This window comes from Theropithecus gelada, chromosome 3 (assembly GCF_003255815.1).
Source record: "Theropithecus gelada isolate Dixy chromosome 3, Tgel_1.0, whole genome shotgun sequence".
Classification (NCBI taxonomy): domain Eukaryota; kingdom Metazoa; phylum Chordata; class Mammalia; order Primates; family Cercopithecidae; genus Theropithecus; species Theropithecus gelada.
This window is the reverse complement of record NC_037670.1, coordinates 73,719,307-73,743,783: the sequence shown is the minus strand read 5'-3', so window position 1 is coordinate 73,743,783 and position 24,477 is coordinate 73,719,307. Positions and strand designations below refer to the sequence as shown.

General features: G+C 41.1%; 1 protein-coding gene across 2 annotated transcripts in view; it reads left to right on the top strand.

Annotated features, from left to right (window-relative positions):
- The window catches only part of POU6F2 (POU class 6 homeobox 2), a 491,967-nt gene that overhangs the window by 204,146 nt on the left and 263,344 nt on the right, over positions 1–24,477 (top strand). For both annotated transcript variants that reach the window (XM_025380080.1, XM_025380079.1), the window contains exons 4-5: positions 17,741–17,832; positions 20,895–21,123. In XM_025380080.1, the coding sequence (XP_025235865.1) occupies positions 17,741–17,832; positions 20,895–21,123 (321 nt within the window). The remainder of the gene's footprint in view (positions 1–17,740; positions 17,833–20,894; positions 21,124–24,477) is intronic.

The window sequence follows — 24,477 nt, the reverse complement described above, 5'->3', positions numbered from 1 at the left end:
ATGCACGTTCAGATACCACCTCAGCCTTTGTATAGATTCCTCAGCACCAACCGAGCCATTTTTGCCCAAAGCCATCACTGCCAGACATTGCCCTGAAAATGATATCTTCCACACTGGAAATATAATTCCTTTCGTTCTTCTTCCACTACTGCTCATACAGGACTACGTAGATTTCTGTCCTGAGCTCTATGTCCCTTGGGTCTGAGCCCTGAGTAGTGCCTGTCATCTCCCCTTCTGCAGTGCCTTTGCAAATCACCAGGGAAGGTGCTGTCAGGGTCTGCTCCTTCCCCAGCTGTTTCTTCCCCTCCTGACACACCTGTGGGCTCTACCCTGCCCCCAGGCATTGACAATGTTTGAGGCTAATGCTCAGAATCTCAGTATCTTGTCAAATCAAACAGCTGTGACCCGGTTTCCCAGGCCTGCCGCCTGCTCTATGTTCTGGAGCCCTGCTGGGTGACATGCCTACTAATGTGATCGCCAAGGTGGTCTCTTGTCTCCCTTCAAATACAAGGTAACAATAAGAATGCTTACATTTATTGTGTGTTTACTATGTGCCAGAAACTGCAATTATGCAATTTATTTATTTAGTGCACTTCATCCTCACTCTATGAAGGAGGTAGCATTTTTACTTCAATTTTACAGATGACAAAACTGAGCCAAGAAAGATTAAGCAGCTTGCTGGAGGTCCCACGTCCATTAAGTGGTGGAGACAGGTAATCCACCTTCAGAGCCTGTGCTCCTCGTCCTAAGGCTCTTGCTAGATTCCTGCCTGGGGCTGGTGCTTAACCACTGACAGGCATCCTGATGGAGGCTTTGTCTTTGCCTGCCTGTTCCACCCCAAACCCCAGACCCTGACCACTCAATCTCCTGACTCAGCTGTCTGAGAGTAAGCACCAAAGTTGGAAGCATCGGCTAGGCTTCACTCAGTGGTAGCATTGACAAGTCTTTACTGCCATCAGGGAGTAGGGTGGACAAGAGACAGGACAGAGCAGAGGCATGCAGCTATGCTTGTGGTCTGCATGTCATGGAGGGCCACTGAAGGGGTCAGGGGACAGCTACCAGCAGCAGTAGAATGGAGGATTTGGGATTTGAGAGCCACTACTTCTGGGTTTGAGGCAGAGAAACCAGGCAAAGGTAACTGAGAGATGGGCTTTTTGAGCATGTGTGATTAGAAGACAAACATAAATGGAAATGTGAAATTAGGAGGAACTGGAGCTTTTGAGAAGAAAATGCTGAGTTTTTTTTTGGACCTGTGGGAGATGGCATTGTTTCGGAACACTGGATACAAGCTCAGAGGAGTTTTTAGATGTGGCCATTTCGATTTGAAACCCCCTCCTCCTCTAGTCTTCCTACACTTTTTTCCATATGCCTGAATTAATTCTTACATATTGGCCACATGAGTCTTTGATTTTACAGGTTCTACTAAAGTGTCCCCTTGTTAGAACGCATCCTCTGTGGCCACAGTGATTTCTTCAATGCTTCCCTCTTTCCTTCTTTATCATGATCATTTGTGATTGAACAATTGTATGTCAATGTCACTTGTAAAAATAATTGATAATGACAGCCAACATTTGTTGAGTATTTATTATGTTCCAGGCACAGAGCTGGGCTCTTTTTATCCAGTAATCTCTTTAAGTCTCATAATTATGATGCAGGTGCTATTATTACCTCCATTTTACAGTTGAAGAAACTAAAAATCAGGGAGGTTAAATAACTTATCCAAAATTACACAGGCAGTGCATACGAAGCAAAAAGGAAAGCACAAGTCAGTCAGATTCTACATGGTTGTCAGAATCATTTTTTAATAATTTTTTTTGAGACAGAGTCTCACTCTGTTGCTCAGGTGCAGTGACATAATCTTGGCTCACTACAACCTCCGCCTCCTGGGCTCAAATGATTCTCATACCTCAGCCTCCCAAGTAACTGGGATTGCAGGTGCACACCACCACCCCTGGCTAATTTTTGCATTTTTAGTAGAAACGGGGTTTCGCCACATTGCCCAAGCTGGTCACAAACTCCTGGCCTTAAGTAATCTGTCCACTTTGGCCTCCCAAAGTGCTGGGTGTACAGGCATGAGCCACCCTGTCTGGCCTGAATCTGATTTTTAGAGACTCTTGTTATCTTCTTTTTATGGGGTTCTGGTTACGGGATTATGTGACTGATCTTGAATTTTTCAGAATCTGATTTTCTAAAGTCTAGGCACATCTGGCTCTGCCTCACATTCCCTTTCTTGATAAACAACTCGTCTGATAAACAGTCACATTATCCTAAGGATCCCATTACAGCAACGTGGCCCAGTTGTTCAGAATTAAGTCTAGACTCTGCTCCCTGAACTCCAGAGAGATGAAACTGTCAGACAGGTCAACCAGAAATGTATCAGATATTCTGCTTTCAGCTGACATTTCCAAGAGAAGCTCTTCATTGTCAAATGTATCTCCCTGCACAAAAATTTTATAATTAGCATTAGATAGCATCATCCATACCTCCCACATGGTTTGGGGTCCATCATATACCCTCAAAATGAAACTTGTACTCTTTAACTGAGAAAGAGAAGAGCAGCCCCTAACACCTAGGACCTGGCCTGGTGCTCACAACTGGGACATTGGTATTGTCCCACTGAGCACAATTTCACAGTACATCAACATCAGACAAGGCCACAACATCAGACAAGGCTACTCCGACCAGGATGGGCCACGGCAAAACCAGGTGCACTCCATTATCAAGCCTGAAGACAGACAAAAAACGAACATTGTCAAAACCACAAAATGACCAACTAGTCACTCATTCTGGCCAATATGAGTGCATACTGTTCTTTTATCAAATATAGTTTGTTTTCGTGTTTTTGTTGCTTTTCTTTTTCTTTTTTAGACGGAGGCTCGCTCTGTCGCCAGGCTGGACTGCAGTGGCATGATCTCGGCTCACTGCAACCTCCACCTCCCAGGTTCAAGCTATTCTCCTGCCTCAGCCTCCCAAGTAGCTGGGACTACAGGCACGTGCCACCACGCCCAGCTAATTTTTTTTTACATTTTTAGTAGAGGTGGGATTTCACCATGTGTCCAGGATGGTCTTGATCTCCTGACCTCATGATCTGCCCTCCTTGGGCTCCCAAAGTGCTAGGATTACAGGCATGAGCCACCATGCCCAGCCAAATAGTTTTAAATTGGCTTCATTTTTCCTACCTCCTGCAGAAGAATTATTAAAGTGTTCAATCATAAAGTTGCCCCACTTTCAGAAAACATCATCCAATCCAGAGTGAAGCTCCACTTCCTTGAACTCTTTCCAAAATCACTGAGTGCAAGCCCAAATCCTATCAATCATTCCTTCTACCCCCTTCTTACTGAGATGCCCCCATGGTATATGTATGTCTACCAGGCCTCACTCCCTCACCCAGGCTGGAGTGCAGTGGCACAATCATAGCTCACCAAAGCCCCAACCTCCCAGGCTCAGGTGATTCTCCCACCCCAGCCTCCCGAGTAGCTGGAACTACAGGCACGCACCACCATGCCTGGCTAATTTTTTTGTCATTTTTGTAGAGATGGGGTTTTGCCATGTTGACCAGGGTGGTCTCAACCTCCTGAGCTCAAGCGATCCTCTCGCCTCGGCCTTCCAAAGTGCTGGGATTACAGGCATGAGCCACTATGCCTGACCCTTCCTTTCAGTGAATCTATAAATCAGAATGTGCTCTACCACATGGTGGTCTGTTGCTGAAGTACATTGACATGCCTAAATACTCCTCATGATACACATTGATAGACTAGCACATAATGCATAGATTTGTGTACAATGCAGCTTGGGATTGAAAGAGCACAAGAACTTGACCAGCCTCAGGTTTGAATCCCAACTCTTCCTTTTCCTCCTCCTACTTTTCTAAAAAACAAACAAACAAAAAAAAGGTTTGAGTCAGTTACTTGAATTTTCTACCCCTTAATTCTAATATTCTAATATCACAGGTTTGTTATGAAGATTAAATGAGATCACAGATGCAGAATTTTCTAGATAGAATATTGCCAGATTCTAAGCTGATGCTCAAGGACTAGGTGTTTCTTTCCTTGATCCCTTCTTGTTTGAGTCAGCTCCCTCCCTCCTTCTCTCTCTCTCTCTCTTTCTCTTCTTTTTCTTTCTTTCTTTCTTCCTTTCTTCCTTTCTTTTCTTTCTTTCTTTCTTTCCTGGAATCTCACTCTGTCACCCAGGCTAGAGTGCAATGGCATGATCTCGGCTCACTGCAACCTCCGACTCCTGAGTTTCAGTGATTCTCGTGCCTCAGCCTCCTGAGTAGCTGGGATTACAGGCATGCACCACCATACCTGGCTAATTTTTGTATTTTTAGTAGATACAAGGTTTCACTATGTTGGTCAGGCTGGTCTCGAACTCCTGACCTCATGATCTGCCTGCCTCATCTCCCAAAGTGCCGGGATCACAGGCGTGAACCACCACACCCAGCTGAGTCAACTTCTTCTAATAAGGCATTTTATCCAACTGCCATACTCCAGCAATACATTTTAACCAACCAAACCTGAGGATCTTTAGAAATTGTACATCAAAATCTCCAGTTTACTCGACTTCCTATTGTCTGTGCCATAACTCACTGATATATAGAGCCCAATGAGTAATGAGTACTAACGTATTTTATTCATTCTAAGATATACGGCCTTTTAACCAACATTTTAATGAGGCATCTTAAAAGAAAGATTTGGGGATGCAAATTGGGATGTGCCTTATAATCAGTGGCATGTCATGGTTTAACTGGCAGCTTTGTTTCTTTCCTTGTGGAACAAAATATTCACAAATTTTACATCAATAACATCTTAGATTCAATAAAATATGCCATCTATTTTTAAACTATTGGATATTTTTTATTATTTCACCTTTTCACCATTGTGGTATTTAGGGTTATTGTCTGTGTCTTGTTTCAATTCTGACCCTAAAGTTCTAAAATCAAATGTAAACTCAAAAAGTAAATTTTTTAAGTATTTGGACTGAAAACCTGTAAGTTACAATCAGAGTCCAAGTCATGGTTAGTAGGGATATTTATATAAGATGAGCTCTGACACAGACCCAAAAATAAGTTGATATAACAAATGGAAATTGCTACACAATTGATACTATCATGTAATGGTGTTAAAATAATGATAAAAATAATCCGAACAAGTTCTGTGGAGCTTTTGTTCTATTTGACTTTAAGTGGAACATAATCTTCAGAACAAGAGGACAACAAAATAATGCTTTGCTAAGAGGATAAAAGAATATGACCTAAGTCTATTAGTAATATAACACTCTATGAATGCACTCAAGTTAATAGCATCTTTTAGCAATAGATACTTTTTCAATTACAGTAATGCAAAGAAATAAATAGACTAAGTGAGAGAAAAATGGTCAGAGACACATGAATTGAACTAGTTGTTTGGCTGGTTGGTTTTTTATAACCGACTCAGGAAGGCAAAAAAGTCTCCAACAATCTCTTGATGAGACGTTGATTTGAGTTTTCATATTCTGGATCTACTTAATCTTCATAGGAATGCAATATTTTGTTACCCCATCTTTGAAGACGGTTTGAAACTCTTGGTAATTGTAGTGAGTTGTGTGACATCTTTCTCTTCCTGATCAATTTTGTGGTGTTGTCTGTTATAGAAGCTCTATTACCATAAGGGTTTGCTAACTAGATGTGATGCTACAATTTCTTGCAATGTAATTCCCCTGGGGGTATTTCCTGCCTGTCCTTTACTGAGTTCTAAATGACCCCCCTTTCACTGATTTTGAGTTGCACACAAGAGTGGATTGCAAATGTTACTCTTTTGGAGTATCTGTGTAGAAATGCTGTTTTATTTCTGCTTTAAGGGATTTACAATTTTCATTACCCTTATTTAAAGTGGTACTTTGGCTACTTTTGTAAAGAATGTGGTGTTCTGAGAGCAAATAACTGAAATGGATAGGCCAGACTCTTATCTTCACGGACCCTCACAAATGGAAAAGTAAAGATATGGATATGGAAGGAGAAAGTGGTCAGGAAAATTGCCATAAATAACAGAGCGATGATATTGGGCTACATGTGGCACAAGTTTTGTTGTGTTTTAAAAAGGATAAATATGGTTCCCTTTAAGAGAATGTGGAAGCAGCTCTTCCTGCTGTGAACCTCTTCCTTGGGCGTCGTCCCAGCAGGTTGCATGGAGTAAGAAGTGGCCCAGGTTATTACTGTGATTGAGAGCATTCCTCCAGCACATTTTCTTTCTCCACATTCTCACGCCTCCCCCTTGACTTTTGTGGGATAGGATTTAAGAGTCTACTGCAAATTTCTGATGCAAGTTAGGAGTTGTGGGTGCATTCCTGCTTTTAGTACTGCCAAATAAAAAAGAAAGGAAGGGAGGAAGAAGGAAGGAATGAAAAAGACAGAAAGGAAACAAGACAGGGAGAAGGGAAGGAGAAAAGGATGGAGGAAGGAAGAGAGCGAGGAAGAAAAAGGAGAAATGGAAAGAATTATAAACTCAAACCCAGTGCTTCTTGCACTTTACCATGGGCATTGTGCATCACCTGGGGGCTGTGTTATAATGTAGATTCTGATTTGGTGGGTCTGAGACCTGGCTGGACTGGGGCCCGAGCATCTGCCTTTCTCACAAGGTCCCAGGGGATGCCAATGCTGCTGGCCCAGGGGTCACACCTTGATTATGGAGACCCTAAATTAAGAATGCAGCTGCTCTTAGCTCATTATTAACATTATTTTAAAGACGATTGCGGGGGTGCTTATTTCTTAGGAATTTGGTCAAGTTTTCCTGGGGAAAAAATGCGGCACAGGAAAAGGATGTCTCTGGTGGGACCCACTCTTTCCCTCTCCCTACTTCTCTGCCATTTCCCCTCCTCCACCCACCATACTGGGAACCTAGAGTGCTCTGGGGCCAGGTTCCATTAGATGCAGAGGAAAATATCTAAAAACTGCAATTTGTATCATGATATTGGTGATTTATTGTGGTCTGTATTATTGAAATATTTGCATTTAATGTATAATGTAGTGTAGTCTTGAAGTCATATGGAATTGGATTCAGATTGCAACTCTATTACTCACTAACTGTAACCATAGGTGAGTTATTTAACCTGTCTAAACCTTAGTTTCCACATCTGCAAAACGGGAATGATGGTCCTGATTACACAGACCTTCTGTGAAGATTTAATGAGAAAACAGATATAAAATACTGAGTATAGTGGCTGGCACATGGAAAGTATTGAGTCGTTGGCAGCTATTATAAAATGTTTGAGCAGTAGAGAAACCTAATTGGCTAAAGACGTGATCCTGCCATCAATGAGAAAGCCCTGATACTCTCATCTCTCTGCTGCTTCCTCATTGTGCCGAAGAGGCAGTGAGTTAATTTCTATTTATTTAGACAGTTTATACAGTTTTGCTTCCTGTATAAATGAATGGAATAATCATAAACACCTAATAGGGTTATTGTAAGAGTTGATTAAATAATATATACAAAGTCATTAGTGTATGACCTGGCACATATAAATATGTATATATGAAGGAAATTATATTTTTGTCTCTTAAAAATAAGGATTGAGGGAAGAAAGGAATTCTTTATTCAAAAGAATTTTGAATAAAGAGGAGTGTTGGCCACTCATTCCTGTGCCTAGAAGAATAAAAGCAGTGAGCATGCTGTGATTCCTCAAATCCTACCTTGCTGACACGAAACACATGAAACTCCCAAATACTCCAAACAGACCAGGGTCCATCTACCATGAAACAGTCACTGGTCAAAAGGAAAGTGAAAAAGAAAGCATGATGCTGTGAGTTTTTCATTACGCTGAAATTCTTCATTTTTAAGGATTGTCTTGAGATTGAGAACACATCCTTTGGGGTGGGAAAAGGGCATTAAAATGTTGTTTGATCATGATAGTGAGAGGTGAAGCCACTGGGCTTCTCGGTTGGGTGGGGACTTGGAGAACTTTTCTGTCTAGCTAAAGGATTGTAAATGCACCAATCAGCACTCTGTGTCTAGCTAAAGGTTTGTAAATGCACCAATCAGCACTCTGTAAAAATGCACCAATCAGCGCTCTGTGTCTAGTTAAAGGTTTGTAAATGCACCAATCAGCACTCTGTAAAAACGGACCAATCAGCACTCTGTAAAATGGACCAATCAGTGCTCTGTAAAATGGACCAATCAGTAGGATGTGGGCGGGGCCCAATAAGGTAATAAAAGCTGACCACCTGCACCAGCAGCCGCCAGGGGGCGCGATATTGTTCAAGGTTGTGGAGCCTCTGTTGTTGTTATTCCCAGTAAATCCTGGCTGCTGGTCACTTTATGGGTTTGCAGTACCTTTATGAGCTGTAACACTCACAGCAAAGGTCTGCAGCTTCACTTACGAAGTTAGCGAGACCACGAACACAGTGGGAGAAAAAAAAAAACAACTCTGGACGCACCACCTTTAAGAAGTTTTAACATAGGGAAGGTCAGCAGCTGTGTTCCTGAAGCCAGTGAGACCAGAATCCCACCAGAAGGAAGAAACTCAGGACACATCTGAACAGCTGAAGGAACAAACCTCCAGACACACCATCTTTAAGAACTGTAACACTCACCATCAGGGTCTGCAGCTTAATTTTTGAAGTCATCGAGACCAAGAACCTACAGGAAGGAACCAATTCCAGACACAGTAGCACATGACAATTAAAATTTTTTTCTTGGAAAAATTAAATTTCAAGATCTGTATTCCTATTGACCCAATTATTAATGTTCTCCTTTAATTTGACTGCCTTGTTCAATCTCAAAATCTGGGGAAGTCCATGGTCTGTGGTGATCTAATCACCTGCCCTTTGCAGTCACAAATGCAGCTACTGCTGATGAAGAACCACTGTTTTCTGTGTTGAAGGTCTCTGAGGTCTTGTACCACAGAAGTGACTGCACCCAGAGGCCATCATTTTCAATTGAAATAATGGTTTATTCTGTTGTAACTCATGCTTAAATCATATTCTGCATGACAGATGAGTAGCCTCCTTGCTGCTGAAGGGTTGTGCAGAGTTCAGACCTCTGGAAGGCATCTGGGGTCTTGGAGGAGAAGAGGGGAATGAGATATCACCATCGTTCTCACGATAACTTTGGTCTGAGCCAAGAGTGTGGACTCGTGTCACCACAACACAGTAATCTCTGGTCCATCCCCATCTCCTTTTCAGGCTTCAGTTTCCAGTATCCATGTGGGACCACTTGGCTAACAGTCTCAGTGAGTAAAAACAGTTTAAAATCTCATAAGAAGGTGTCAGATGGGGAAGTCCTGTAGGTCTGTAAGGCTGCAAAGAGAGCCTTGCAGGTTTTAGAACACAAATCAGAATGTTTTAGAAGTGGGCTGGAGGATGGGATCTTGCAGAAAGAACTGCAGCGTTCTCTGGCCTCGCCATTTCCACACCACAGTACTGTAATGCAGGTGTCAGGTATGAAAACATGGACTAGCTCTCCTAACTTCGCCCACATCTCCTCATCCTCAAAACGCTCCCCTCTCTCTCTCTTTCCACCTAAGCTAGTCCCACAATTTCAAAGAGTATTTAACAGCTTTGGCCATTTTTCAGGCATATTTAAAACAGCTCTTGGTAATTCTTGCCTGTTTTACTATGGGTAGACAAACTGAAAACAATTTAAAAGTAGGCCAATCACACTGCCTTGAAGAATCTAGATCTTGTTCCCTAGTTGTCAAGCTCCCCAGTGATTTGGCGGCCAGCCAGGAGAGAAAAATCTGTGGTGGTGGTAGTGAAAGCGAAACACTGTTGCAAAGGTAGATCTACAGCTGAAGAAAGGCAGGTGACACCTTTTAAATGCTTCCTTTTTTGAAGAATTCATACCCTGTCTCTCTATTATCAGCATAGATAATGAATTAGAAAACCAAATTTTATCATAATTTCCCACCAAATGACATGTTTAGGAGGTCATTCATAATGACCTGTAATAGACATGTTAATGATTTGTGGGTTTGATTTCTGGTTGGGGAAAAATGCCATGTTTAAATTTCTCTGTAAATATAAGCATTCTTAAGAATTTGCACTAATTTGGGCCGGGCACAGTGACTTATGCCTGTAATCCCAGCACTTTGGTAGGCTGAGGCAGGCAGGTTACCCGAGGTTAGGAGTTCGAGACCAGCCTGGCCAATATGGCAAAACCCTGTCTCTACTAAAAATACAAACATTAACCGGGCGTAGTGGTGCGTGCCTATAATTCCAGCTACTCAGGAGGCTGAGACAGGAGAATCACTTGAACCCAGGAGGTGGAGGTTGCAGTGAGCCGAGATCAAGCCCCTGCACCCTGGCCTGGGCAACAGAGCGAGACTCTATCTGAAGAAAAAAAGAAAAAGAATTTGCACTGATTTAGAAAAGCGACTTTCTTGAAGCGGTTTTAGGTGTAGGGACAATTTTCAAAATGTGAAGATCCTTTCTGAGGTTTCTTGAAGGAAAACTAGTAATCCCAAATGGTATGGAAACCGAGTCAGTGGAATCGGCAGCGAGCTGTGGGGAGGGCCCCTTTCACGGGCAGGTGACGGCTGCAGTCTCACAGAGCCCGGCAGCCAGCAGAACGCCATGGCTGGGATTTAATGCCTTGTGGTCACCATCCTGAATTTCTTCAGAATTTGTCTGTGAATTTGTGTTTTATAAGTAAACTCCAGTGGGACATCTGAGCGTGTAGGAGGATGGAGGGGGCTTAGAGTTTCCTCACCTGCCCAGGACAGGACGGGCTCCGGCTGCCCACTGTCTGTCCCTGGTGACCCTGGAAGCCTGAGTGTGGCTGTCACGTGCTCCGCTCTGCCCTTCTCAGGGGGCTTGGGCTCAAGTGAGGGGAAGGTCATATGCTCAGCTTGCGACTCATCAAGGGTCTTCCTGCTCAACCCCAATCCAGGTCTCCAACACATCCCAACCAGAAGGTTGCAATCCCTTGGGTTCGCCCATCTGCAGTAAGGTGGGGTGGTGCCCTGGGGAAGGAGAGATTGATTTCCCAGCCCCAGGCCAGGACCTGCGTTTTTATTTTGCACTGATCCCCACAAATTATTTAACCCCGTTGGCACAGGTTGAGCAAGGACGAAGAGGGAAAGAGGCTGCTTAGATGGGCATGAAAGCCACATGTGTGACTGCACCGTCTGTGGATTCCAGAGCCCAACTGTCAGTTGCAAGGAGACTCTGTCCAGGGATGGAGCGCAGTGTTGAGGGTGACCTTGTCAGAGGAAGTGTGCATTTCCTAGGAGAACTGTTTTGAAATGAGCAAGACTTCTTAAACTTAAAAAGGCATATTTTAAAAATTAGACACACTATTTTTGGATGCTCTAAAATCTGTGTCTGAATTCTTTCCACTAATTTTGACGCATACTTCCATCATTTTAAGAATGTGAACTCATTGTGCTGTACCTCAACACCACCATACACACATACATATGGAGATACATAAGTGTGTACATACATATGAAGGCCTGGAGCTGGCCTGTGGGAGATACAAAATGAGTTAGAGACTTTTCCCTGAAAGAACTTACACTCTTGTAGAAAGAGTAGTACTCAAGGGATAATCTCTACCCCCAAAGTTCTCTAACTGCCTAAAGTATGTCATGGAATTTTGCTAAGATACTTTTGATGACTATCTCCTTTATTCATGTCTCTCTGAGAAAAAGTATTTACAGAAATTGAGACCTTTATTGACCTGGATATCGCAGGAGTTTAGCTCTGCTTTTATTAGGCAGATGTGAAAACAAATGATAAAAAAAAATTGTTGGAAGAAGATTGAGGGATATTTAGTAAATTTTGAGGAAGAAAAGGTCATTAAAGTCTTCTATAACAGACTAAATCTACATATTAAAAAATGAAGTAATTATTGAGGAATTTTGGCAGATACTACAAAAACATCTTCAGTCCAAATAAGAGATTTGTAGGATTTCTTTTTGTACTTTATCTAAATGTCCCAGATCTCCCTTTGGCTTTTCATGTATAGATGCAGCCTTAAAATAAAGATTTAGAACCACTTAGGACCTAGACCCTTCACCCAAAGAAAGGTGGACTTCCCTCTGCTGGAGCCAGATAAGTCACTCACTAAAAGAATAAAGAAATGCATTTTTCGTATTAATGTAATCAGACAGTCTTGGTTCTCCAGGCCTCAATAGGTGAATTTACAAGTACCTGACAATGTAATTTGCAAAAACGTACAAACCCTTATGTGGATTAATGAATGTTTGATTTCCGAGCATGGCTTGTAGAATCAGCCTTGGCGTCTCAGATTCTACTGAGGGCCCGTACAGTGTTCTGTATGTAAATACCTGTGTGGTCAGTATCATAAAGAAATTCTAACTGGCAATAAAAAGAGGCAAACAGTGTCAGTAACTCAGCAGAGATTTTTATGGACACCTCCACCCCCTCCTTGGCATTTAGTAATCTTGAAAAAGTTGAAAGAAAGAGAAGTTTAATTTAGAGGGGACTTTTGCTCTGCTTAGCTGGGGTTCACACGCCCAGCATGAAATAATAATGCATCCAACTGTCCATCTTAGAATAAGTAACCTCTGTGTCACCTCCTTCACTGGTGGAAACTGCAAACAGTGGGTGAGAAAGGTATGACTACCAGAAAAAGCTGAGGGATCTCTGTGACCTTCAGGTGATTATGTTTATGCTAATGCAGAGAGCACAGAAACCCAAACTCTCTATCCGAAGAACCCCATTCATACAAAATGCATTGGTCATTAACCAGGGAATCTTAAGCACTGTACTTTGGAGGGATCGCTGATGCATGGGAGGAAGTGGAGCTGCTTTGCCTGGGATGAGCAATTTATATTTGCAATTCTGTTTCTTTCTCAATCTGCCCTGGCCATCATATCCTCTTTGCAAAGGGTAAGGCTCCAGAAAGGAGTATATACTCTCGGGATTAAAAATAGTGTATTCGTTTCTTAAAATGACTTACTTGGAAGAGTCAACTCCAAAAAGAGGGAACAATTCAAAACTCTGTGCAAGAGTGAACATCTGTTTTACTTTCAGTGTCACTAAGAGATGCTGAGCCAGGTTTCCCTTGGTGAATGAAAATCTGTTGTACCAAATTAAAAAAAAAAATTGCAAAACAAAAATGAACTTGCTATGAAGAGTGCGACGACAGTCATTGGTGATCGTTGTTCAGGGACTCAGCTTAAGCTGTGTAGAGAGAGTGGAGTGTGGGAGGCTCGGTCCTCAGGAGGGCACTGAAGAAAGGAATGTCGTGCTCAGGCGGTCACCCCTTTCAGCTCTGTGGGTCACAGTCCCTCCACAGCAGAGGGATCTGCAGGCAACCCTGTGGGTTTCGGATGTGAGATCAACCCTGGGACCAATGGTATTGAGTGAACAAATGCCCTCTGACAACCAGGTCTTATGACAATGAATAAGTTGTATCCAAGTGTACCATCCAATCTCCTAATCAGTATTTTGATGTCTTCACCATTTATAACCTATCGTTTCCATAATAGATTCAAATCAGGGATTCTTGTATTTGCAGATAATTAACTCCTGTTATATGGCTATTTTAAATTTTATATTATGATCCCTTTAAAATCAGTTATCATACTTTTAAAATTATTTGTGAACAAATCATAATTACAAAACAGATGTATCTGAGATGATTCCACCCCTTGCTAAGCTAGAAGTCAATCAGGATTATGATAAAAGAATGGTGTGGATAAAGAAGCTTGGAAGGCCAAAGGGATTACACTAGCTGCAGACCCATCGGCCATTCAGAAAACAGATTGCATATGGCAGTCTCAGCACAAAGGAGATTCAGCCTTCCCTAGGTAACATACAAGCCACTGCTGGCTCCCTGTGGTCTTCAGTCACAGGTAGAGTTTCATAAAACATTCACGTGAGCTACCCTTTAGATGCTCTGTCAGTGGCCTCGTGAGGGATATCAACCTCTGTGTTCAGGAAGCTCCACAAATGATTTACAGGCCTGGGTGAGAACCACTGGTATAAGCCATAGTCTGTGTGAAAATTTGGAAACTGTGCCACGATGTTTGTGCCATATTTTGTGATTATGCTACCATGGACTAAAGGAAGCACTATATATGTAAACATCTTGCTTTGTAAGCTCTTCAGAACCCAATCATTTAGTTCAGCTCCAAACATTCATCCAGTGGTACCAAGGACAGAGTTAGGGTCAGTGCACAGTGGCCACCTTTAGCCAATGTGCAAGAGAATGTGAACTGCACAGAAAGGGACAGAGGGGCAGGAATATGAATTGAGTTGGCTTGGGGCAGGTCGCTATTATAGACACATTAAATAATATTAAATATTATTAGATTAAATACAGCTTAGGCTGGACATTGTGGCTCATGCCTAAAATCCCAGCACTTTGGGAGGCCAATGCAGGAGGACCACTTGAGGCCGAGAGTTCAAGACCAGTATGGGCAATGGAGTGAGATTATTTCTGTACCAAAAAAAAAAAAAAAAAGAAATTAGTTGAGTGTAGTGGCTTCTTCTGTAGTCTCAGCTACTCAGAAGGCTGAAGTAGGAGGATTTCTTGAGCCCAGGAGATCAAGGCTGCAGTGAGCAATGATCACACCACTGCACTCTAGCCGGGGCAACAGAGTGAGATACTGTCTCTCAAAAAGAGAAATTAAATTTTTTTATTAAATAACAATAATCAAGAGAAATAGCACTTATGTGGCAAGCATGCACTGTTTCAAGAAAGTTACATACATATTAGCTCATTTAATCTTCACAACAGCAGTGCTGTGAGAGGGGTACTATTATTATCCCTGACTTTTACAAGGTGATGCATGAAGTTGGAAAACAAGCCAGAGTTCACATTCTCAGTTAAGTGGTAGTGCTAAATTTAAACCCAGGCAGAGTTTAATTTTTTTTTAAGAGTTCTTGGTTTTAACCCTTACACCAAACGGCTTTTAATATCTAAATTGGAATTGAGGTAGAATTTGCCAATACGCTAAAAATTTAAAGATATCTCAAAGGTTTATGTTAAACAACAGTGAGTAGTCAAGTGGATGCCAGTACCTATCTTAAAGGAATTATATCACTGCTGAACTAAAAGCCAGACCTCTATTTCTGCTGAAAAAGAAATGTGAATGAAATGACAGCATAAACTGATGAACCAGCAGCACAGCCTATGTCCCGTAGAGCTCATAGTTGCTGCCTCAAAAGCATAGACTGCTAACTTCAGAACAGACTTCAGAGAGCTTTCCTGGAATTCCTTGGTCTCAGAGATGTAACATGTTTCCTAGGCTCCTGGTCAGGAGAAACCCACCCAACCCATTCAAGTTTGCGTTTTCATATCTGTGCTCATGAAAATATCCAACGTCAAATTCTCTGCAAATGTTCAGCTAAGTGTTGCTTCAAATCTCTCTGAAACCCTTAGCCAACATCATTTATTCATTCTGACTTCCTGATTCCCCCTCTGGCTCTGAGAAGGCGCCTGATTCCAGAATTGCCTTCTAGACAGACGGATTAGTTTATGGTCCTACAAGGTTATGCGTGATACATGTGTTTGGGGAAAATGGAGATGCACATTAAGAAGAAACATTACTTTTGGATCCAGGCAGGAGAGCATACATAATCTCCTCTAGAGCCTGTGAAAGACTTCATTTTACACATGAAATTGTGTGGAATTGCCCTGGACTGCACTGAACGTGGTTTTTGAGAATTAACCAGCCTCAGAACAAGCTGCTGGGCACCAGCTAGGCCTCAAAGCAACAAAGAATAAATGTAAGCAAATGTAATCTGTGTAAAGTTGAGGGGAACAAACGCACAATCTTGTTGACACAGTGCCTGTGTGAGACCGATCCTAAACATTACGATGGCGCGCATTAGAAACAGAGTCAAAAAGTGGGCTTAGTATGCATGAAAGAAACATGAGACAGAAGGGCTTGGCATGGTATAGAAATTTTTTAGAATGAAGGTATTCATTTTTTAATTGTTTAAAAGGGCTTTTCTATTTTTCTGCGCATTGTAAAAACTCTCTTTTCATAGTCTGGTATAAAAACCCATGCCTGGCAAGTATGGGAAAACAACCAAATTTTTAAAAAATTGTGCACTTTTAGCCATTTGAGTGTTTACCTAATCTGAATATTTGACCAAAAACATCACTTTGAAACCTCATAAGCTCTTTGAAGTACGTAAATTTCTGCTGAGAATTTTAGGGCAAAATGGGACTTGGGTATATAAGAAAGAACAGAGATTTGAAAGGTTTGCGCTGCACAGGCCATCTCCCAGCTTAAAATGCCGTGCTTTTAAGCATAATAGGTAAATCACATATAAAAAATTTAGAAGAAAGGTCTTCTGTACATTCTGAGGAAATGATTGGCATCTTATGATGGGTCATCTTATCCTTGTTATTAAATGACAGCAATCATTAAAATGCCAAACATATTTTGACAGAATTCACTTTATAAAATGTCAGCAAGTCTGTGTTTTTATTAGTTTGTTCCAAATCAATTTAGAAATTTCAATAGAATGCTTGTAAGTATTCCCCAAGCAATGTCCATTCCTGACTTTCTGCACAAAAATATTACAAATTAATCAGATTTTCAGATTTCCGCATAATGGCTTTGCACATTTATTGCTTAATCCTATTATAAAATGCTGTTATGATTGACACATCGTGGTGGAGATAGAAGTCAATTGAATAATATGTAGCAGTCAATTTTATTTGTAGCTTAATGTGCTGAAGTATTTTTCCCTGTTTCCATTATTTATAAGTCTGTCCCTTTGGAGAATATATAGGAGAATTTGTTTTAAATGAGCCAATAATACCTTCTTTAAAATTTATAAGAGTGACAGAGTCATATCTTTTTTTCTGGGTTGTCCATGGCATGCCGGTAAACAGGGTTTGAATTGTCTTCCGCTTGTTATTCATAGGACAAACATCAGGAAAGAGGATCTTGTTAAGGTTTGCTTGGAATTGGATTTCAACCACCCATTAGAAAACTCCAAGGAAACAAAGCTACCAAGTAGAAATTCTCAAAAATTGCCACTGGTTTTATTTGTTTGTTTGTGTATTTATTGTTTCTACCACTATCTTACCTGCTACAGTTTGTCCTGAAACAAAACACAGAAGCACACACAGAGAAATGACCATGTTAAAAGAGCTTGAAGGATTTGCTCTTGGGTGGAATTTCATTTTTTCTGCCTTGCCGTCCAGTAGGATTCCAGTAAAGGAAGCAAGCTGTGTTCTGTGCTTAGCATGGTGGAGCTCCCTGGAGCTATTGTGGGACTCCTAGTGTTTCAGTTAGCACCTGGGACACTTGCTTAGGGAGAGCCATATTCTTTTTAGGACATTGTGTAAGGTGATATGGAAAAAGGCTTTGTTTTCAGGAAAGCGATGTCATAAGATTCAGTGTTCAAAGAGTATGGAAGAAGGGCTTAGGAGTATGGAGCAGATGGGGAAAGCCATATTAGGGGAAAATATTGATGGACTTGGTCATATCTGAGATCACACTTCGTTTAATTTTAGGATACTAGATTAGCTGTGGCTCGCTTGTACTTAAAGGGTGTAGTTTCCCACACATATGGCACACTGGCGTACTCTATGCAAACTGACTGTGCTACATTCCCTGCTGTTCTGTTCTTCTGCCTCTTGATGAACTTGGCCATCCTGAATGTCTCTCATCATTATTTATGCAGTTGATAAGTGATTTGAGCACTGGAGATATTGATAAACCACTCTTGTCATATCATCTATGCCTTAACGTTATGTGACATCATAGGAAAATGGGGTCGTGTGCAGTTCCCAGGCTGGGTCATATATTAAGGGAGCATTTCTTTTTTGAATTCCAGGGGCCAGAGGAAACCCGGCACTATCAGACCCAGGCACTCCTGACCAGCACCAGGCCAGTCAGACCCACCCACCATTTCCAGTTGGGCCACAGGTCAGTATCTCTCAACTGCTTTCCATTAGGCTGCATTTAGGATGGTTTAACCATATAATTAATCAAATAAATAATAATGAGTTAAGTCCAATTAACTCCAACAGAGTAAAGATGGTAATAAATTTTCGTATGAAAAGCTGTATGACTACATTGTTTATTAAATACCATCAAGAAAATATGCATTTGCAAAGCTATTCTCTCTTCTTAAAGGAAAGGTTGGCTTTAATCATGTGGAAACACTTTTTTTTTTTTAACTTAAAACCCACTACAGTTGTGCTGTTGGTTACCATGCAGTTTTCTGGAAAGTAAAACTTTAATGACTGGAGTGTGAAGAAAATTAAGTTATTTCAACCTTACTATAGCCATTTTTGAAATACAAGATGTGATTTAATATAAAAGAGTTAATGCAATTTTAATGCAAGTTCAGCTTATTGGGTTTGACAATATTGTACATCACACATAGCTCTTGCATTAATAAAGAAATACAATCATTATTTTTTAAAGTCCAATATTTGTTTTTTGGCAGCCTGATGTGGGCTATATGGAGATGTAGAACACAATTATAAAAGGCTGGGCTTTTTTTTTTTGCCTTTTTACCTCTATCATTTAGTGTGAAGCTTTCAGAGTTCATCTTGCTTTTATGGAAAGAGAAGCTGAGACTTGGGCCTTTCTCTCCCTTTTGTTGTCATTGTTGCTCCTGGAAGTTAATGACTTTCAGCACATTGAGGGCTCACGCAAGTTTAGAGTGAGGGTTGGTCTTGACATTCTTATTCCACTAGCCACCGAGACTCCCTGTGGCCTCAGATCCCATAGTCCATCTTGGAGCACAGATCGCTCCGTGCCTGTGGACAGAAAGCCTGGGCAAATGTATGCTGGCTTATGGAAGCCTAGAGAGTTTTCCTGGGACTCTCAGGAACAGGATTTTTGGTGTCATACTCTTTATAATTTTATGCTTGTAACATCGTGTGTGTGTTCGTGTAATTATGTGTGTCTGCGTGTATGCATGCCTGCACACCTGCCTGTGAACATACTGGGGGTAACACACTCTAATGCCTTCAGGTTGGGTACGCAGCCCTACAGGCCCAGGTCAGTGAGGAGTGGTGGCCCTGTGACAAACTGGAGGGTGCATGCCCTGCCTTGAGCCCACAAATCCTATTTTTAAAATGCTGCAGGCCAAACCCCCCAAATCTGTGACCCATATATAGTCTGAAAACTACTAATTTGCCTTCCCTCTTACCATAATATCACTATTGGCAGTGATGTAACACCGGGAATCTGAGGGCCAGCATGTAATTTTGTATTCATTCCCGAAGTATATTTATTTTGCTCATTAGAATAACTGGAATTTTTTAAAAAGGGAAGCAAGGTTACTTGGTGTGAATTTAGCGAAGTGCACAAATACATTAGGAACAAGGCCTGCGGGGTCTAAAGCAGCAGTTCTAAACTCAGCTGTGCAGAATCCTAGGGCTCCGCAGGGTCTTCCCCCAAAGGGTCCTGAAAGGAACACTGCAGGAATGGCCAAAGTGTGGACTTAGCCCTCTCCACACCACCCCTCATTCTTCAGATAAAGCAGCCCCACTTCTCTAAATCTGTTCTTTGTATTGGAGGGGATACAAGAAAGGGGTAAAACACGGGCTCTGGAGCAGCCTTCCTGGGCTTGAACTTGAACCCCTTCTCAACTAGACATGAGACTTGCGCAAGTTACTAGCCTCTCTGTATCTCATTGGTAGAATAACTACAGCATTCGAATAGTGTCTGGCTATTATACATTGGGCTTGGTAGTATGCTGTATTTAATTACCTATCCTTCACATAAGAGTTTTGCATTGGTTCTTGTAGAAGAACAACAGATATGGGATTATTATGTTCCACATGGCTCCCACAAGGCTGCAATGAAAGTCCTGAATCAAGGACTCTAAAATCAAATGACTCTTGGGGTCATCTGGCTTGACCAGGGCAGGAATCCCTCCCATGTCATCCTGGTGAAGAGCCCACGTGCTGCCCTCAAAACATGCCCAGCAGTTGCCTTTCCCTACCAGAGAAGGGCTGTTCCATCCATAGTGCACGTAAACATGTGTTTGTATAATATCATTTTAATTGGGCAAAGGATGTTAGAGTAAAAACAAAAGAATTATTTTCAAAGATTTTAAGTTTTATCCACATCAAATACTTTTATGTCTTATATTCTGTTTTAGATCTTGTCATTGTACATACATAACTCTACCATTTTAACAATAATCATTCAAGTTTACTTAATAGTTATCCAGCTTATTTTCTATTGTATTCTCATATTACAAACATTTTCTACTTTTCTAAAGAGGTGTCATAATGATCCATTTTAATGACGATGCAATATTTTATCTAGTTTAGTACTGTAATAAACTATTTTCAATATTTACATATTTTGAAACATAATGCAGGTTTTTATGCAGTTATCTTATTTCCTTTTGAATAATATCTTCAAGCTATATCCTAGGAATATATTCTGAGTTAAAGGGGGATAAATATTTTTGCAGCTCTTCATAATCTATTTCTAAATTGCTTTCCAAAAGGATTATGCTAGTGTACACGTCCCCCAGCCATAGATCTGCATAGTGGTGTCAATACAGACTTTCCAGCATTGAATAAATTTTCTACATTATTTTTGTTGATTTAAAAGTCAAAAGTAGTATTTCGTTGCTCTTTTTGAATCAAAAAATCCCACTGATCCCAATAAGTTCTTTCTGGAACAACAGAGAATAAATTAGCTGAGAGCTTCAAATACATGCAGACAGGATCAAATGGAAATTCACTGGAAGAACAGCATGTAAACGTAAGTTATTACTTGTAAAGGTATTTGAGTTCCTCAGAAGAAGTCCAAACCAAATGAAAATTTCCAAAGATATCAATGAAATGCAACTTTGAAATTTTTTTCTACCAATCATTTTTTTAAATGGGATACAGCATGTTTTCTGGTACTTCTTTGGGAACTTTCTGACCCTGCTTAAACGGAAGGATGATGTTTTTAAAACCCATGCCTCGGTTCCACAGGTAAGTGAGCTAGCTTTATCTGTTTCCTTGCAGCCACTTCTGACGGCACAGCAGTTAGCTTCTGCTGTGGCCGGCGTGATGCCGGGAGGCCCCCCAGCCCTCAACCAGCCAATCCTCATCCCCTTCAACATGGCGGGACAGCTAGGAGGCCAGCAAGGACTGGTTCTTACACTGCCAACAGCGAATCTCACCAACATCCAAGGGCTGGTGGCAGCAGCTGCAGCTGGAGGCATTATGACTCTGCCGTTGCAAAATCTACAAGGTAATCCATAGTGTCCATGCGCCACGTAAGGCTCTACCAATTGGCCAGTATTCTCTGAAGCAGACAAAAAAATGTGCCTAGAATGGTGAATGTGGTTCAGAGTTGCTTCTGCCCTAAACAATATGGAAGGCTTCCGTAGGAAGCAGAATTTTCAGTTGTCTGTGAATCCTGAGCTTGCACAAGCCACTGGTTTTATCAATCCTCATTTCCTAACATTGGTATCAAAACTTTTCAGGTCTCCTGGAAGCATTTATGAGTCAATCATTGCATGACGTATCAAAAACTTTAAAGTAAAATTCCTGTGTTGTTATTTGAAGACCTGAGTTATCATCTCACCAATTCTTCAATTTAGCCATGGGTAAAGAAAAGTTAGAGTTTGCTTGTTTGTGTTTGAAGTGATTGGAACATCTCAAATACGAGATATTATTTGGAATAATTTATTAATGATTATTTTGCTCTACAAAGTATGTTTTAGTTATAGCTATTAAACAAAAATTGTGTTACTTGAGCTCATATTTTGCAATGAGAAAAATAGACTTGTATGTTGAACCTTTATATTACAGGGGCATATAACAAGTCAGACTCTAATTTTACTTAGGAAGGGTAGTTGTCTTGATATTATAAAGGTTTCGACTTTTCTTTAAAAGATTTGGTAGCATTGACTGATAGGTTGATTTACAAAAGATTCTGTCAGAGGAAGAATTATTTTGGTGGAAAATGACCTGAATGTAAGTAGGATGCCTGCTAAAGAGAAAATGAATTTATTTTGGACTAGTCAAAGATGTTTGATTTCTTCATATATATAAACATTAACAATTTTTTGCAGAATGAGGGCTTGTCTGGGTAAGTTATCAGAATAGTAATTTAAAATACTTTTTTAGTTGGTCAAATGTCAGGGCTTCTTATAATTTATTGAAGAATCAGTCCATAAGACTAAGAAACAGACCAAGTAAGAACTGGTTAACTCTTGACCCAAACTTCTTTCCATGCTCTGTGTTCTGCTACCCCACCCATTGTTGCCACTTCTTGACTTCCATTTTAATGTTTAAAACAAAGTCTCTCTTGTACCATTAAATTGTGCCAAGAAACCTGCCATTCATAAATCATGCATGCCCAGGATACGCTAATGCACAAACTTTGCTTGTTTCAAATTTGAGAGTGCCTGGGAAGCCAGATCTCAAGATTAAGCAAATAAAGCAGGAATACACAAGGTGAAAGCCGTAGCAACAAAGTGTAGGGAGAGGCTTTTTAATGTAGGTGGATGATGAAATCTTAATGAAGCACAATGGGCATTATCAAAATGCAGCCTTCCATTTGGAACATTTGCACTTATGGGAATATTGAATATTATAAATAAACATAAGCTTGAAGAGCTCCTAGGCCACGAATTAATCCTGCTTGGTTAAGATGGATGCCAAAAATCAGAGTTAAAAAAAAAAAAAAGTAAACTTGTTATTTCTTGATCATGGTTTAGTATTCTTAAGATACTAGTACCTGTTTTTTTAAGGGTTCAAAATTAATGATTGGTCCAATGTGGACTTCTTCCACCAAGATTTTCCCTTTTGTTTTTGTTTGTTGTAAATATCAAAGTTCAGTATTAGCTTATAGTTAGGAGTTTGGTTCTTTGGGGCACCTCTGGTTTCAGAAAAGGAATCCCAAGCTTTGTGGCCTGATGAAGTAGAGGAAACAGAAGCACTTGCTTTTCTTATCCCTGGATGCTTCTGACACAATTTCCCTCTCAGCATCATCTTCAGAAGTGGGTTGGAGTTGATGTCCAAGCTCTTGTCTGCGACACAAGCACAAGTGAACATTTCCTCCTTTGTCTTCCTCTTTGAAATTCCACTGATGTTGGAGGGAAGGTGATGAGGTTATTAGAATAAAACACCTCCCAGTTGCAAATCAGCTCGTTATAGGAAAAGCTTTCTAATTAGGCTTAACATCAAACTCCTTCCCCAATGCCTTCTGCTTTAATATCTTCGTGAATGAATCCCAAGTCCTAAATCACTGTCAGGATCCAGGAAAGTTCTACCTTCCAATTTCCTTGGGATTTTCTATTCCTTTCATATAAGTCTCAGGCAACCCAGAAAGAGGTGGTCATCCTAACGAGAAGTTCAAGGGCAGTAAGGATGGTAATCAGGGAAGTCTCATGCCTCGAAAGCGCCCAAGATGAATGTCCACCACCTAAAGGGCAAAGCCAGTGGTTACCTTGCAATCAATCCACCAGCAGCCATCCCAAAGTTGATTTTCCCACCTTTAGGTGACCTACTGCACAGCCCTTGACAATCCCTAGGCAGAATCAATGGCTTATGGAGCTTCCCAGGTTATGTTGCAGAAGCAGTGGGACTCTTGGAATGATGGTGAATGACTGACAGACTGAAAGGTCGTCTGCGGGGATTCTGAGACTGAGCCAGTCTTCAAGATGACCTCAAATCTCATCCTCTCTCAAAGGTTAGGGTGAGAGTCTTGTAAATGGACTATCAGTACCATAGAAGGAATCCTTACACGCATCCATACAGTCACCAGCGTGGGGAGAAGGCTGTTTCCTTTCCCCCGTCTCTTTCCTATACAATAAATACAGTAACCTCAGGCCAAGGCTTTTCAGAGTCTTTAAAAATGACTCTTAAGTCTGCTCGTCTATAATAAACACCCCACTTCTCCAGTGATTTTATAAAATAGATTTGGTGGGTGATTGTGAGGGGGAGGTTGCACACCTAGTCTGCACACCTAGTCTGAAGCAGAGCCTGTTACCATGTAACATGCTTGGTCATGAATAGTTCCCTTTTCCTCATTGTGAAGTGTTAAGCTTTTATTCATGAAACAGTTCGGCCAACTGGAATTATCTCCAACCTTCCTACCCAGCCCTCCAGCGTGTCTGTTATTCTAGCTCAATAGTCACAAATTTGCTAGGATGAAAGGAAGAAAAAAAAAGTTGCTGACATCAGTCCCTTAATGGTTTGGAATTCAGGGATAAGATTTCAAATATTTTCCTTTTTACTGAAGTGATTGAGAGCTTGTTCATTTACATCCCCTATCAAGTCACACGGAATAGCTCTCAGAGCCTCGGAGGCCGTGATTTACACATGTATTTTAATGAGCACTCATGACATGCTGTTACACTGAGAGCAGCTCTTCTCGACTCTGACAGCGGGGGTCATATCACAATCTCCTCTCAAAACATGGTCCCCAGGCCAGCAGCATCAATGTCTCCTGGGAGCTTGCTGGAAATACAGGATCTCAGGCTCTACCCGAGATGCCTGAGACCCTCTGAACAGAATCTGCATTTTTAAAAGATCCCCAGATAATCCCCATGCACATTAAAGTTTAAGAAAAGCTGATCTTAGGGAGATTATTCAA